This window comes from Seriola aureovittata, chromosome 18 (genome assembly GCF_021018895.1).
Source record: "Seriola aureovittata isolate HTS-2021-v1 ecotype China chromosome 18, ASM2101889v1, whole genome shotgun sequence".
Lineage (NCBI taxonomy): Eukaryota > Metazoa > Chordata > Actinopteri > Carangiformes > Carangidae > Seriola > Seriola aureovittata.
Window position 1 is genome coordinate 2,196,123 of NC_079381.1, and position 17,425 is coordinate 2,213,547.

The 17,425-nt window shown below is 43.1% G+C and overlaps 1 protein-coding gene across 1 annotated transcript; it reads left to right on the forward strand.

Moving 5' to 3' along the window:
- Nucleotides 1–563: 563 nt before the first annotated feature.
- On the forward strand, nucleotides 564–9,996 carry LOC130186587 (SWI/SNF-related matrix-associated actin-dependent regulator of chromatin subfamily B member 1-like). Its single transcript, XM_056403796.1, has 9 exons — nucleotides 564–721; nucleotides 2,430–2,541; nucleotides 2,632–2,740; nucleotides 4,740–4,877; nucleotides 5,048–5,175; nucleotides 5,269–5,435; nucleotides 6,187–6,377; nucleotides 6,499–6,630; nucleotides 7,847–9,996. The coding sequence occupies exons 1-9, from the start codon at nucleotides 632–634 to the stop codon at nucleotides 7,884–7,886; spliced, it is 1,107 nt and encodes a 368-aa protein (XP_056259771.1). The 5' UTR covers nucleotides 564–631; the 3' UTR covers nucleotides 7,887–9,996.
- Nucleotides 9,997–17,425: the final 7,429 nt, after the last annotated feature.

The following is a 17,425-nucleotide window of genomic DNA, read 5'->3' on the forward strand; positions in this document are numbered from 1 at the left end:
GACGAGTCCCCATAGCTTAGGGTACATTCAACCCAGACACAGACTCACAAGGTGAAAACAATACCTGCCATGCTGTGGTGGCTGTATGAAGGGATGTTGACAGGCCAAATTATAATCAACATAATCTTCTGTATTTCAGTATCATGTTTACATTGATAGATCATTTTCACATGTTTCGTTCAGATCTAACCACGTAATGTTATTATTGTAATACAGCTCATTAGATTTAATAGAACATTTGATGGAAATCTGATTGAGGACTGAATTTAATCTCACTTAAGGTCACTAGGGGGCGGTGTTGTACTTTTTAAATTGTTCCTCTTCCTTGAAACAAACGAAGAGTAAGGTCAATGAAGCGTTCGCGGTTTTCAGAAAAAGGAAAAGAATCAGATACTCGATGTGTTCACTGGTTTTTTGCAGTTTACAGTAAATTTTCATTTGCTGTTATGTCGTTTTCCGCTTGTTGCTCATTGACGTATTATTTAAATGAAAATTTTAAATGATTAAATGCAGTGAGCTGAAGTGAACGCTGTGCTGAGGGAGAACGCTGATTTCCCATTTTTACCGTGAGCCCTGAACTCATCCAAAGAAGACGCTACTCACTAGTTAGCTGGTTAACGACTGCGTGAAGATGCAACTGGCTCTAAGTAAAACGTTTGGTCAGAAGCCAGTGAAATTTCAGTTAGAACAAGATGGGGACTTTTACATGGTTGGCTCGGAGGTATGTGCTTGTCTGTTCATTGACTTTCAGTGCGTAGCTTCCTAATGTTAGCCTCAGTTATCCATTATTCTGGCTAGCTAATGCTAGCATGCTAACGAATCCCATTGATGGATTCATAAACCATAAACAAAGAAATACCTGAAAATAAAGAATGTTATTAAACACAGTGAAGTCAGGACAACAGCCGGTAAATCAAACATGATCTAACGTTATTCTGCCTCAAACTAATTAAATAAGAGATAACAGAGCAGCTCTGGCTTTTTTCAGTAACTTCTTGTATGAAATAACGAGAAGAAGAAACATGTGAAACCTCAGTCTGTGTTGAACCTGTCACTCACACCGTTTTCTTCTCAACAAAATAATTAAATTAAGCCAAAACCACTTATCATGTGGTTTTTCAGAGAATTAAAACGAGTCTGCAGTTGCACAGCACGCTAACAGACCAGGAAAGCTCTAGAGAAAACTCTGAGTCTGACTTTAACTAGTTATACTTACTAACTTAGTCCAGGAAGCTAACCTGCTCTCTGACAGCTGACTTTATCTTTGTCTGTGTGAAGCTTTGTACACATGAGACTGTGATCTATGAGGAATCATTTGTCATGTTGGGATTGGCTGCACTGATGATAAATTCCTATCGTTTATTGATGTTATTGGAGATGATGTGAATATTTCTGTGCAGCTGAAAAGACAAAGGTTTTAAAACCAGGTCATGGTTCTTGTGGTCTTTAAGTAACGTGAACTATTTTTAAGAGACGGTCTGATACAGTATTTTATTAATTTCACTTTTTCAAAACTCTTCACAAACTCATTGTAGCAGCTCTCGGTGCATCAAACTATGAATCACTTTCATTGCTTTGCCACATTCAATGACCAGATCTTTCAAAATACAAAAATACATTTTCTCACTTAAGCGCAACCACCACCAGAATTCTGTATTTACACATTTTGCACATTTATACATATGATTATATTTATATTGTAAACCTAAAGAGAATGAGGAACAAAGTGGAGCAAGCTCCTGTGGTGTGATGAGACCATCAAATTAAACAGTACAGTTGATGTACACCAAACACAACACCAAGGCAAGTTTATTTCTTCTTTTGGTTCTGGTTCTGGAACACTCAGTGAACCTGTCCCAGATCACCTGAGGGGTCTGGGTGCTTCGTGTCGTACAAGTAGATCAGCAGGTGGAGAACGGCGTAGTTCTGTGGTGATGCTGCTCTGTAGCTGCTCTGGAGGTCTCGTGATGGGGGAGGGTCAGATCACTGAAGAGAAACCTGCTGTAGTGAAGTCTACAAGAGAACTTCAGCTCAGGAGGAGATTCATTTTCAGCAACACAACAGTCTCAGTGACAATGACAGAATCGAGGCTGTAACTGCTGCTTCATACTTTTCTTTTTCTTTTCTTCAATGTATTTACATTATAGGAATTTGTATAGATTGGTTTTTCTTTTTGAAAGTATTTTTCTGCTGATCAGTGTCAAAACTGTCCTAGAAGACAGTATAAAGTAAAACTGGTAGCACCTCTAAAACTGAACAGTTAATTTAATCGATTTGTGTGTAAATCTAAAAGCACATTTTCAACTTTTCAGGTTTTTAGTTTGTGATTTATTCTCGATGAATCACACTGATGATGATTATTCAGACTTTGTCTTCAGCAGGTTTGAATCTAGAGGCCAAATATTAATTTTGGACCTTGTGCTCTTCAGGTTGGAAACTATCTGCGAATGTTCAGAGGCTCTCTGTATAAAAGATACCCGTCTCTATGGAGGAGGCTCGCTTCAGTGGAGGAGAGGAAGAAAATTGTAGCATCATCACACGGTGAGTGACTGGTTCTTTCATGTGGTCAGTTCGGACTGCTCCTGGTCTGGGTTATTAATAATGTTGTAAACAATCCTGACCTCTCTGCAGCCACCAGTGTCACTCTGCTGAAGGCATCAGAGTGTGAAGAGATCTTTGAGGGTAACGATGAGAAATACAAGGCGGTGTCCATCAGCACGGAGCCCCCAGCGTACCTCAGGTAAGCTCTTCTCAGTGACAGTCATTATTAGTCTTATTGGTGTAGCAGAGCGTCTGCAGACACACACCTGCACACACCTGCACACATAAAAACATAATCCTCGTACAACAGTTGTGTAAAGAAACATTCCCGTCAGTACCGCAGCAAGTCCACCACCATAAACATCCCACTGACTCCTTCATAAAGCACCAAAGACTCCTCACAGTTACAAGCCTATGTAGTATGTAGTCAGCAGTAGAATGGAGGGGGTCCTGATCCTCATTCAATTTGTATTTAATTTCCTACAATTGCAAATGCACAGTATCTCTAATCCATGAAGCAGTTGGAGAAATTAATTAAGTACATTTTACAACCACTTGAAAATACTGATGGATGGATGTGACGAGGTTAGACCAACACCTATGTGAAGGGTCAAGAGGGGTCTGTGGCCCAAAGCCAGGCTCACACAAATCTAGAGCGAGATGGAAATCAGATTTGAACGTAGCAGTTGATGAAGAGCTCTGGTCAGATTCATGCCCACACAGTCTGTCAGCCACTATTAATGCCAGGTACAGACTAGTTCATTATAACCTTCTTCATCAGCTAAATCTCACCCCACAGAAAATTACACAGATCCAAACATGAACTGTCAGAAATGTGCTTCAGATGTGCAAGAGAGGTCGGCTCTCTCCTGCACTGTACCTGGCTCCGTACTAAGGTGAGGACTTCTGTGACACCTTGACCAAGATCACTGGAGCTACCTTCTCATTAGATCCTGAACTTTGCTCACTGGTGAATTTCACAAATGTCAGCACATCCTCCACTACTCCCAAATTAAATTTATGAAGGTTGCTCCGTGTGTGGCCGGGAAATACACAGTAGTGACATGGAAATCTGGTTCCCCTCTGCTCATTGATAGGTGGTTGAACAGTTACAATGAACAGTTGTATTCCTCTTGAAAAGATCACATATAGTTTAAGAAAAGGATGCAACAACGTTCTGAAAATCTGGCAGCTTTATCTGGAGTATATAGGAACATCTCTGACGTCACCATAATGAGCTGTGGTTCACCAAAGAGCTCTTTTAGGGAGATGCATTTGTTAGGCTAATGTCTCTTATGTGTCACTCTATGCACTGAGGTGGGTGTTGGAAAGGAAACTGTGTGTGTCTTAGTGTTCTGTGTGTTCTCTGTAAAATTGTTAAAATAAATGTGAAAAATGAAATATTCCAACAAAGAGGCTTCTGTACCAGGAGACACACAGGGGGGGGGGCCAGAAGGCTAAAAGACCAGTTTCCCATTGACCTCTGTCTAGTGTCATCACTTGTATCAGACTGTGGCTCCCACACATAGACCCTCCCATTAGGCATTATTCAGCTCCTCACCTGCCCCAGGTCATTTCTGTCAGATAAGATTGTTTTTTTTCACATTTTGTATTTTAGTTTTTCTGGCCCAGAAAGGTAAGTGATTGTCGTAGCGTGAGATTATATGGTGTGTAAGCTGATGATGGTCATCCGACTGAAACTCTGACTTTTATTCTCATTTTTTCACTGAGTCATTTTTTTATGCGTCCGCACCGGCAACAGCCAGAGGCATCTTGTTTTCATGTAGTCTATCCATCCTCCAAATCTGGAGCAAACATTCACTTGGACTCAAGGATGAACTGATTAGATTTTGGTGGTCAAAGATCAGACTCAGTGTGACCTCACAAAACAGTTTTTAGCCAGACTTTAGCCGGAATGTGACCTGGAACTAGTCTGAGTGCAGGAGGCAGACGACCACCAGGAGGTGATTCTAGTTACACATGAATTAAACTGAACCTATTTTACCTTCTGTCAGTGTGTGAACAGTTTTTTCATGAGTAGGACCAAAGTACAAAATGTTGTTCTCTGCTTTGTTCCTCTGTTGATCCGTCTGTCCAGCAGCTTTATGGAAGTGTAATACTGAACTGCTTCCACACGCCTCTGACAGAAGATACAACTTACAACATTGTGTTTTTTTTTTTTGGCTTTCTCTATAAAGGGAGCAGAAAGCAAAGAGGAGCAGTCAGTGGGTCCCCACGCTGCCCAACAGCTCCCACCACCTTGATGCTGTGCCTTGCTCCACCACCATCAACCGCAACAGGATGGGCCGTGACAAGAAGAGGACCTTCCCCCTGTGGTGAGACAGTCTGGTTATTAAGTATTCAGTACGACAGTGTTGCTCGGGCTCTGTGTCCTGTCAGTCTGCCTCAATAAAGGTTTATATATCTTTGTTTGTCCTTTTCAGTGTAAAATGTATTTCCAGTATTTTGTCACCTGGTTTCTAACAATAATCCGACACTGTTTCAGCTTCGATGACCACGACCCTGCAGTGATCCATGAGAACGCAGCCCAGGTGGAGGCTCTGGTTCCCATTCGTCTGGACATGGAGATTGACGGACAGAAGCTGAGAGACGCCTTCACGTGGAACATGAACGGTACACACACATCAGAGAGCTTCACGCCAGCTGTGTCTAGTCATTATTATTATTATTTTCTAACCTTGTCTCACACCCTCCGCCACCCCCCAGAGAAACTGATGACCCCGGAGATGTTTGCAGAGATTCTGTGTGATGACCTGGACCTGAATCCTCTGGCCTTTGTCCCCGCCATCGCCTCAGCCATCCGTCAGCAGATTGAGTCTTACCCCACTGACAGCATTCTGGAGGAGCAGGCCGACCAGAGAGTCATCATCAAGGTGGGTGCTGAGCCCAAATAACAACAGCTGCTCGAGGGAGTCATGCGATATCACAAGAATATACAGCGAAGTTTAAATGCCTCCAAATATCACATTGTCTTTACTCTGCGATGGTTTGAACTAGTGGCATGCTAGAGAATCAGCTCTTTCCAACAAGCCCTTTTGTCCATGTGAGTCATTTACTTCTGTTGATAAAATAATGTGTAAAGTTAGAAAAGATTTAGATAGTCTCACAGTTTGCCTGATGTATTACTGAATCCAGCTGCATGTATATCGATCGATGATCATCCACTTTGTCTGTGATGTCTGAAATCACATTTCTGAATTGGACACTCCTTAAGCCGGACTGTGGTACAGTGAATTCTGGGTAAATTTAATTAAATGAAATTTTTTCAAAATAAGAAAAGTCACAAGGACGTTTTACTTGAAGAGTGAAACAATAAAAAGAAAAACCTGATTTGGAAAAAGATGTCTGTCGTCTCTAAAAACTCTTTCCCTTCTCTGTTTTACTGTTTTTTGTTGCTGGTTGCTACTGGTCAGCACAGGTGTCATTAATTGTTACCATGGTAACATTGGTCTTATGGTCATGATGACATCCTCAGGAAGTGGAAGCTACATTGAATATAAAGATGTGTGCATCTTGTATGTGTTCAGAGAAGAAGACCCCCCCCCCCCCCCATTCAGAAAGTGACTGTAATGTCTATCAAACACTGGAGTGTGCATGAGGTGTGTGTGTCTGTGTGCTCCTCAGCTGAACATCCACGTGGGGAACATCTCTCTGGTGGACCAGTTTGAGTGGGACATGTCAGAGAGGGAGAACTCCCCCGAGTCGTTCGCCTTGAAGCTGTGCTCGGAGCTGGGTCTGGGCGGAGAGTTTGTCACCACCATTGCCTACAGTATCCGTGGTCAGCTCAGCTGGCACCAGAGGACGTACGCCTTCAGGTGACTCACAGGACACACACAGCACACTTTGATTCAGACACTGGACATAGAATATGTTACAAGCTGATGATGATCAGCTCTGGACTAATCCGTCACTGTCACGCCTGAAATCTTCCCACAGTGAGAACCCACTCCCCACGGTAGAGATTGCTATCCGCAATACAGGAGATGCAGACCAGTGGTGCCCCCTGCTCGAGACCCTCACAGATGCTGAAATGGAGAAGAAGATTCGAGACCAGGACAGAAACACAAGGTGAGACAGTCGCATACAGTCTGTAAATGTCCTGTACATCTACTCACAGATACAGGAAGTGTGGCTAAACCCATATCTACGGTGGCCCCCAGAGCTCAACACACTGCAACTTAAGAAAGCACATGCAACAAAAATACTCACAACACAACCGAAGTGTTTCCAGAAGACACGGGGGGGGGGGGGGGGGTGCTGCATATCATTCTCTCTCTCTCTCTCTCTCTCGCCTCTCCTCCTGGCTTCCAGCTCATCTCTCCCTCTCCCAGCCTTTGAGCTGTTTCCTCCCTTTCTCGGCCTCTTGCTCCCATCCTGGTCAGCAGATCCCACACAGTCTCTGCGGCAACCCACCTCTACTGTTTTCCCTTTGTCCCCGCCAACATCGACCAGCTGTTGGTATTTGCTGGTTCTTCAGTCAGTTCCACCAAAATGATAAGGACAGTTTGAAGCCTGATCTTAAATGTAGAGAGGGAGTGTTCCTCCTGAACCCAGACTGAGAGCTGGTTCCACAGGAGAGGAGCCTGATAGCTGAAGGTTCTGCCTCCTGTTCTACTCTTAGAAACTCTAGGAACCACAAGTAGACCTGCGTTAGAGAGCGGAGCGTTCTGTTAGAATGATAGGGAACTGTGAGCTCTTTCAGATACGATTATTAATGTCTTTGTAGGTGAGCTGGTATAGCTAACACAGGAGAGATGGGATATCTTCTCTAGTTCCTGTCAGTACTGAAGCTGCAGTACTTTCACTGAGTTATTGATAATAATCTTGATAATAAAGAATTACAGTATTCCAGCCTGGAGGCAACACATGCATGGACTAGTTTTTCAGCGTCGCTTTGAGACAGGATGTTTCTGATTTTCACAATAATGTGCAGGTGTAAGAAGGCTGTCCGAGAGACATGTTTTATTTGTAGCACCATGGGAATAAAATGGAGGCTCTGCTCTTTATTCACCTGTTGCCATGGTGAATTGTAGTATTGGAGACTAACTGATCAGCTGGAACCAAAACTATGATCAGAACCCTCTCGGGATGAGTCCGACTCAGAGTCTGGATCAGGTTCATTGAGCAGGAGATCTGTGTTTCTGAGTTTTCACTAAATAAACTTTCTATAACACCCCAAGACAAAGTCATTTATGTTTGTTTATTTAGTCCAAGTCATTCCTCTGTGTGATATTAGTTCTGTCTAATCATGTGAATAAAATGTGTTTTGTTCTATATTCCCCAGGCGTATGAGGAGACTGGCCAACACTGCTCCGTCCTGGTAGAAGAGACATGAAGCTGCACTAGTCGACGTGTCCTCTGGAGTCTCTTGTTATTCTTAATCAAGTAAATACACAGAGAGTTACACACACAAACACACACACACACACACACACACACGCACAGGTCATCATGAAGCATCTGGATGTTCCTGTGAGCATGAACACAGACGTGATCAGTCTCCATGAGCGTCTCACTGACTGAACACTGAACACACACATCCAGGCATTCCTCATCTTCATCATCTTCATCATCATCACCATGTTTCACTCTGCCTGTAGGACGTCAGTCGACTCACATCTGACCTTATATCGCTGGTGTTATAATGTCTATTACTGTTATACACACACACACCAGGTAACCTTCACACTACACAACAAAACAAGAACAATGACTGAGCTCAGTGATTCTATATGAATGACTGTGTGATGTGACACTGATCTGGACAGTGTCTGTGAACCATCACCATGACAACACTGACAACTGAAGTTTGAATTCTTCAGACTGACAGAGGTCTGTCATCTCCTCTGTTCATCACGGTCACATGACTGAATGATGTGTGACTGAGCTTGTTTAGATCCTGATCTAATGAACATGTAGTGCTGCACCACTGGGTTTATTAATCAATTAGTCGATCGACAGAAAAATGATTGAAGTAGTGAAAAGGTGTTGTACTTTTTCTGGTCCCAGCTTCTCAGATGAGACAACTCACTGTAAACCCAGTCTCTGTGGGTTTGTCAGACAGAACAAGACGTCACCATGAGCTCTGAGAAGGTGTGACGTACGGCGGCCCAGAGAGCTCTACACACTGCAACTTAAGAAAACACATGAAATCAGACAAAACACAAACAACTTCAGAAAACATCTTCATCAATTTGAAACACATACTCACAACACAAGAGAAGTGTTTCCAGGGGACTAAAAGAAAGTTTTAATGTCTTCTGGAAACACTTCTGTTGTCTGTGCTACTTGCAGCGTGTTTCTGTATTTGGTTGTGTCGGTTGTATTTGCAGGGGTTTTCTTAAATTGCGGTGCGTTGAGCCTTTAGGGCCACCGTAGTGACATGGCGTATTTTTTCGCTCCTTTGATATTTTATCAACACAATTAATGAAAAAAAAAAAAAGACGGATGAATCGATAATGACAATACTTGTTAGTTGCAGGCCTCGTGTCCTGATGGCACAGATTCCACGTGGGTGGGTGTGAACATTTCTGACTGGTGATTGACAGCGGGAGGACCAAACAAAAACCAAAAACTCTCACACTGTCAGAATCATGTGAAAGAAACTGTGACCACATGAAACGGTGAAGAGAAGAAAACAAGGAGACGAGATGTGTTTAAAAACCTTTATTTAGTCGGACGTGTTGGTTAAAATGTTGGCTCCTTCCGGTCTCACCAGGTCTGTGTCAGGGTAGAAAAGGCTTTAAATACATCTCCTGTCTCAGCTCTGCTTCACTCACATCAGTTTTCATCTCCAGCACCATCAGACTTCCACATCTACCCTCCAACGTACTGGGGCTTTAATAAATGTTGTGAGCCACATCAGCTGTTGGGCTGCGTCCTCGTCCTGTGGCTGATGTTAGTGTTTGTGCCTGAGTGTAAAGACCAGTGTGCATGTGTAAATTCAAACAACACAGTGTCCAGACGGGTCTTCAGACCGTGATCCAGATCAGATCAGAGCCGGTTTTGATTTCAGCATGTAGACTGTGTTCTGGTCTCTGAGTGATTCAGATCAGCTGTGTGCACCAGTGTTCATCTGCATGCTAAAACATAGGTAGTTCATACTGTCCCCTGTGCATGAGGGACTAACTGTTCGCACTGTTACCTCTGTTTGCACTGTGCCTCACGTTGCATCAGTGTCAGACTGGAGCCTCTGTTTTACTGAGTGCTATTGGTTAAGGAGAGGGAGGGGGAGGGGATGGGGGCGGGGGGGTTCGACAAGCTGATAAGAACCAACAGTGTCTTTTAAGATGATGATTTTCAACTTGAACATACTCTGAAAACGATGTTAACGTATGTACTGTCGCTTCTTGTTCTCTTCTTTTGTAAAATTGCTTTACCTTTATAGTGGACTTGTTTTTTATATGAAAATAACAATAAAGAAATATAAAAAAAAACATGTTTTGTGAACATGTGGTTTTTAATGTGGATATTTGGTTCATTTGTCTCAGTGAGGTGGTTGAGAAATGTGCCGATACAGGAGTCTACCCAGTAATCACTTGGATTGGGTCCCAGTGATTCACCTGGTGGAGCACACCATGAGGGCTCAGTCCTCACTGCAGCGGCACAAGTTCGAGTCCGGCCTGAGGCCCCTTGCTGTGTGTCATCCCTTCTCTCTCTCTCCAGCTGCCAGCTTTCCTGTCTCTCTCACTGTGGCTGAAATACAGGCAAAAAATCACCCCAAAAAAAACACACACATATATATATATATATATATATAATTTTTTTTTTTTTTTTTTAATATGAAGAAAAAAGTGATGTGGTCAGATGAGTCGTCTTTATTCTCCATACATGGTTGTTGTCTGGTGAACACCAGGAGAACGGTCCTGGTGGCTCTGCTGTGGGGGGCGTTTTACTGACATGCTTTAGGTCTACTTGTTCCCTTAGAGGGAGGGGTCACTGCAGGTCAATACAAAATTATTCTGAGTGATCACCTTTATCCCATGATAAAACATCTCTCCTGATGGGAGGGGTCTCTTCAGGATGATAGGGTCTCCATCCACAGGTCACAAGTGTCAATGATACTGATGGTCTGATGAGGATAAGGATGATGAGAGACCTTCACAGTCACCTGATCTTTGTCCAGTTGAAGTGTGGGAGACGTTGGAGAGGCGTGTTAGACGGCGCTCTCCACCATCATCAAACACCACTGAGACTCTTTATGATGCTTTTCCTGCGTATAGCTGCAGTAGCTGTGTGGCCCCCTCTGTACTCACTATAGTGCACTAGTACATTAACACTGCAAAACATGGACTCCAAGATGATAAAGGTTCCAGCTGAACACCTGGTGACTCAGTTAGTTCATTATGTTTCAAAGGCAGAACCTCCAAACACAAGAACTGGACACTATTATAAAGTGGAGACAAAGGAGTCTCACATGTCTGACCCAAACTGCCATCTGCTGCGTACCAGTGTGACCGCAGCAGCATGACTGAAACATGAATCACTCTCACAAGACTCGAGAGCAAACCTGGAAATAATCAACAGCACAGCCAGCGGTCATACATTTCTATTCTCTATACATCTCTTGTTTTTCTCCATCACTGACCCTTTACTCTGACTTAGAAAGTCCTATTCAGCAAAGTGATACTAATAATAAACTTTATTTATACTTATCATTCACAAACAGCAACTCAAAGTTGTCATGTGATGATGGACAGGACCAGAGAAGCTGCAGCTGGACTCACAGACTCAGACCTTTTATAAAGTCTGGCTTTGGTCCAGTAGATTCAGTGAAGGATGGTTCCAAAACCCTTTCTCCCACATTTCATTTCTCTAGGAATCAGCCTGAATTTCTTTATTTATTTTAGTTTATTTATTTATTTTGATATGACAATGCATTTCAAAACAAAGCATCAAACTAATGTGTTGCACAACGAGTTTATAGCTGTTGCTAATCCTCGACTCCTGTCCCTAGTTGGGCTTTTACATGTGTAATGTAATTAAAACAACACAAAACAGAACACAATGATAATATTATCTGTAATTAGCTAAAAATAAACATGTTCAGTCTAAAAAGAGAAAAAAAAACAAAACAACAACAACAACAACAACAATCTACAAACATTCCACCAAAGACAATTAAGATTAGATACAGTTACCTAGAAATGGGTTTGCTCTGGTTTGCTTTTAGCAGCACTGAACCTTTGTTGTGAAGGAATTTATATCTGGAGTTAATTTGATTGCAGTTGGTGATGTGTTCTCAGCCCTTTATAGAGAAGGATGATTGTCCAGATGTAGATTTACAATGTGGTTTTTTTTTACAGTTGTCATTCATCATGCTCCTAGTTGCTATTACTTTCTTGCCTTTGGATATATCTGGAGAGAGACTGGGGCTAAACTATTGATACATTTATAACCAGTTTGTAAAAACAAAGATGAATAAAGCTCAAACTAAGTAGATTGTATTTTTTCAGTGTGGGAAAGTGAGCATCGACACAGTCCTGTCTCTGAGCTCTGCAGCAGCTCCTTCCTCCTCGTGGTTTCTGCTCTCATCTGTTTGTCAGCTGTGAGACCTGATACAGACAGGTGTGTGTCTTTACACATCATGTCCAATCAGCTGAGTTTACCACAGGTCGACTCCAACCAAGGTGGAGAAACAGCTCAGAGATGTTCAGGAGAAATGGAGGAACCTGAGCTAAACTTCAAGAGTCAGAGTAAAGTGTCTGAATACTTATGTCAATGTGATATTTCAGTTTTTACTTTTTAATACATTTGAAATATTTCTAAAATATTGTTTTCACTTCGTCATTATGAGGTATTGAGTGTTTTTCTTAAACACTTAAAACTGAAACATGATCAACTGAAGACTGAATGAACTGTCTGAGCTGAAGTGAAACACTAACCAGACAAACAACACGACCACCCTCCCTCCAAAAGCTGGTGTGGTGTGCACACTGCAACTTGACACAACCTGGAGCTGCTGAATGTCCCACTGGCTCCAGGTGCATATCCCCTCCCAGTCCCAGTCCCAGTCCCAGCCCCAGCCCCAGCCCCAGCCCCAGTCCCAGTCCCAGTCCCAGTCCCAGTCCCAGCCCCAGCCCCAGCCCCAGTCCCAGCCCCAGTCCAGCCCCAGCCCCAGTCCCAGCCCCAGTCCCAGTCCCAGCCCCAGCCCCAGTCCCAGCCCCAGTCCCAGTCCCAGTCCCAGTCCCAGCCCCAGTCCCAGTCCCAGTCCCAGCCCCAGTCCCAGTCCCAGCCCCAGCCCCAGTCCCAGTCCCAGTCCCAGCCCCAGTCCCAGCCCCAGTCCCAGTCCCAGCCCCAGCCCCAGTCCAGTCCCAGCCCCAGTCCCAGTCCCAGTCCCAGCCCCAGTCCCAGCCCCAGCCCCAGTCCCAGCCCCAGTCCCAGTCCCAGTCCCAGTCCCAGCCCCAGTCCCAGTCCCAGTCCCAGCCCCAGTCCCAGTCCCAGTCCCAGCCCCAGTCCCAGTGTCCCCCCCTGAGGCCCTGAACACCCACAGACTGAATTGATGTCACCTGGTAAGTAATTGAGTGCGAGCGGCTGCAAAATGCAATGAGGAGGAACGGGACAGCACTTACCTTGACACCAAAACATATTTTGTCCTATTTTGGGTAAGTGACCTTTGATGTGAGATGACTGACTCCCTCCCTTTGCTCCCTGTTTGTAAACAGAATAATAATGTAGCATCAGATCTGATGGTCTGGCGCTGAGTCACTGAACTCTTTGTTTATACTCACATGTAAATGTTAACGTTTGTGTTCGTGCCGTCCATGTTTGTTTGTTCTTCTTATTTTTTTCCATTTCATGTTTGTATACCATTTTTTTAATGTTTCATAGCGTCACAACACTATGAACTGTGGGTAATTCCCTCAGGCAAAGACCTCAACCTGTCTGCTAGAGAGCCCTTATGCACTGTGTCCATGCAGGTGGACATTGGGATTGGACCTGAGTCTTTGTCGTCCCAACCCTGATGAGCAAGTGGACACAGGTGCACTCAACCACCTGCTGCAACAAAACACCACCAAACACACACCGCAACATGTCTGGAACATTTACCACAACACACAAAGGAATTAAAACATTTAGCAAACACGTCTCAGTTTGACATCATCTCCTCCTCCTGGTTGTTTCTTCCAGTTATGGCCAAAAACGTGTTTTGTGAGGTCACAGTGACAGAAGTGATGACATTCCTTCTGGGTGTTCCTGATATATTGCATTCACAAGAGTCCAAGTGGACATTAGAAGAAAGAAAGACTCTCAAGGCATTACTGAGATATCATGTAAACAAGGCCAAAACAGCGTTTTGGGAGGTCACCACATGCTTGACCTTTGACCTTTCACCAAAATCAAATCAGTTTATCCTGTGAATGTTTGTGCCAAATATGAAGAAGTTACATCGCTGAGATCATGTCCACGAGAATGAGACGGATGGAGCTCTGACTGTTGCCGGCGCAGAGGAATAAAAACCGATAACTGAACCACTTTACAACAGGAACAGGAAAAAACTGTCGAAATGTTGATTTTTTTGGGGGGTTTTATTGTAAACAAAAACTTCACATCAGAGATACATGTTCTGACTGAAAGAGTTGAATATAAAGGCAAACGAATCAGTACACTCACTGTATGCTGAGGATACATCACAGCAGATCTTAAACACTGTCAGGACAGATTCACCACTGACAGAGTCAAAGCTACACTGCACTGCTACTGCTGCAGACACACTGTATTTAAAAAGTCATTGAATCCTCAGTGTCCTGCACTGATTCACAACAGTAACATGCTGAATACAAAGTGTAATATTCATAAAAATATGCAGTAAGTCAGAGTGACACTCTGACGGAAACAGATGATTCATATCAGACTGTCCGACAACTACAACATGGTTTTTTCTCATTTGTTTTCTAATGAAGTTACAACAACAATCAGTGGCTCTATAAAAATGAACCAAAGGAGTTCTGTGAATAATTATGAGAACAAATTGTTTGATTAGTGTTATAGGAGGTACTAGTTTACCTTGCCTACACAACCTTAAATAGCACCTTAAACGTTCAAAGATGTAGATCACGGCTTCATTCAGTGAATTTAGAGATATCAACTCAACCAACGTGACCAAAAGTTGATTGTCAATAACTGACTGTTGATGAATATAATTCTTCTGTCACATGTGATCACCTAAAGCACAACAAAGCAAAATCAACACAACCCTTTTCCATGTCAGGCCAGTGCCGGATACCAGTTTATCTGGCTTCATGATATCTATTAGACTGAAGGTTTTTGTGAGTAATCCCCCTGCTGCACCAAGGACCCATTTCCTGACTCGACTCAAGTCTGTGGTCGAGGTGGATACAGGAGGTGTGTGGGGGAGACTGGATACGCAGAGTGCTCCAGGGTCTGACCTACATGGAGTTTTTTATCCAGTGGGTGTGTAAGCAGAAGAGCCTGATGACTCAATTCAAAGGAAACAGAGGAAACACGAATAAGATAATAAAAAAATAAAGGGCAAAGTTTGTAGATATGTCAGGCCGAGCAGAGGTGAGGTGTAACTGCAGAGATCAACAAAGTTCTTCCAGTTCATCCGGAGGGGAACATGAACGTCCCCTGGGCTACGATGTTAGCGTAGCTAAAAAGCACCACTGTTCACACAGGAGTTGATATCTGATATCTGGTAATATCATTTTGTAAGGGGGGGGGGGGCATGGCTCACTAGCGCCCCCCTACAACATTTCAACAAAGTAGCCCTGTTAGTACGTTTCACATGGATGTATGAAATTTCTCGCTTTAAACACAGATAATTCATCAAAATTAGATTTATTCTAAATTTCTGACGTTATTCTCCAACTCTGAGCTGTAGTTCACGCTAAAAGTAAAGAATTGTCAGATCCTGTTTTTCAGCACGTTAATACATCAAAGTGGTAACAGGTAATGTTAATGTATTACTGTTACTATTATTATTAATAGGCTATTGTTATTATTGTGTAGTTATTAGTCTGGTTCAGAGGCTTAGAACCAGACAAGTGTGGAGCAGGTGCCTCCATCCTGCAGGTCTGAGACAGCTGAACCACGTGGATAGTTTTCATCTATGCATTTTGCAGATTCATTCAGAGCTGAACGGTGTGAACATATTGGTGAAGGCATGTTTGTTTCTGCAGCAGTGTTGGGGGGTAATGTAACACTTAACGTATCATTTTATTAGTAAAGGATGCATTTTGAAGTTCACTAATGGCTAATCCCTCTAACAGACAAAACCCACTGGAAGTGAACATCACCTCCGCTGCTTCTCGCTCATCATAAGCTTGCGAAAACAAGCTTCGACATTTTCCAACAATTCCAGCCCTTTGTTTTTGTTTGTATACATAATCTTGGGACATAGAGAAGAGGGATCAACAAAGATCTTCATCCACTGCAGTAAACACTACACCTCCTGTCCCACCACTACATCATTTCTTCTTTGTTTTCTGTTGTTTTGTTTTTTTGTTTTTATTTAACGAATCACTACAGAGCTTTCAGGCAAATTGTTCCCTCAATTTTCAACATTACTCAAACAGAGTTTTTCCTTCACTGCTCAGGCCTGTGTGGGGCAGCAGTTAGCCTCTACCAGGAAAAGAGAAATTCAACTCCCAGTAACTCCAAAGTTGTTATATTTATATACGGTCGGTTCTGCTGGCTAACGTTAGCCACTAGTGAGCATACCCAGCAAAATAACAGCAAAATAAATCCGGCCCATACTTGGGCGACATGCTTGTTTTCTTCTGGCCCAGTTCCTTGGCCCAAGTCTGGCCCATATACAGCATGATTGTCAGATGCTACTTCCACATCTGGACCAGTTCTGGCACACACACAGAAAATCTTCAAGCTGTCAGTCAATACCAGAGGATAAAAGTAGAATCTGCCCAGATGTGGAAGTACAAACTTAGGCCGAGGACCCAGAAATATGTTGGCAAAGAAGTTTCATTTTGCTTTCTGAGAAGGAATCAGCTCGTTTTGCTGAGGTGAAGGTGTGTGAGGCCGGACCTCTGTAGTAGTGGTGTGCAGTCACTGAGGCTAAGCTAGCAGTCAATGTCTCATTTCTACACATGTTAAATACAGAAGATATAACAAATGAGTGTGGAGGCTTTGGAGAGTTTTACACACACCTATGACATTTCTGCTATGTAACAAGTTATGTTAACTAATTACTTTTGCTGTTGAGTAATTAGTAAAGTATTGTTATTACTTTTTCAATGAGTAATATGTAATTTTTCAAAAAACTTGCCCAGCGGTGTAAACAGACACTAAGCAGACACATGTCAACAATCTCAGGTTCCTGCTGGTATTTCTGCAGGAGAAAGGAGCCAGGACTTTGTGCGTCTGTTTTGGGTGCAGTCATTAAGAACAAATATAATTCTATTTGCATTCAGACCTGGTCAAACACATCGTACGGCCTACTTCCTTTGAGCATACTCAAACCTTAAATAGGCAGTTTGGAAGTGTTCTCTGCTGCCAAACACGGTTTCTTGATGGCAGCAGGTGGTGGTGGTTGCCAATAGCTTCGTCTTCAGGACAGACTGGAGGCTACAGTGAGTTGCTATCGGAAAGTGAGGAGACCAGCTGTAGCTAGCTGGTTAGCATGCTAACTTCAGTAGAAGAAAAGATGTGATAGAGACAAGAGTTAACATTGGTGTTTGTTTCCACCTCTGGAGACAGATGTTGGTCAGTAAAGGAATTAAGTTTGATGCTGGACTCACAACGTTTCTTCTGGACTGGTAAGTAAACAGTTGCTAATGCTAATGTTAGCCATGCAGGGATAGTAAAACGTATATATAGCTGCTTAAATGCATGCCTCAACTTTGCTAGTAAACGAGTTTTTACTTCATTTGTCTCATTTTTGTCT

Excerpts from the sequence above, each read along its gene's own strand:
- LOC130186587 (XM_056403796.1), top strand. The coding sequence starts at position 632 with ATGCAACTGGCTCTAAGTAAAACGTTTGGTCAGAAGCCAGTGAAATTT. Across the intron at positions 2,542-2,631 it reads AATTGTAGCATCATCACACG|CCACCAGTGTCACTCTGCTG; the intron begins GTGAGTGACTGG and ends ACCTCTCTGCAG. Across the intron at positions 6,378-6,498 it reads CAGAGGACGTACGCCTTCAG|TGAGAACCCACTCCCCACGG; the intron begins GTGACTCACAGG and ends ATCTTCCCACAG.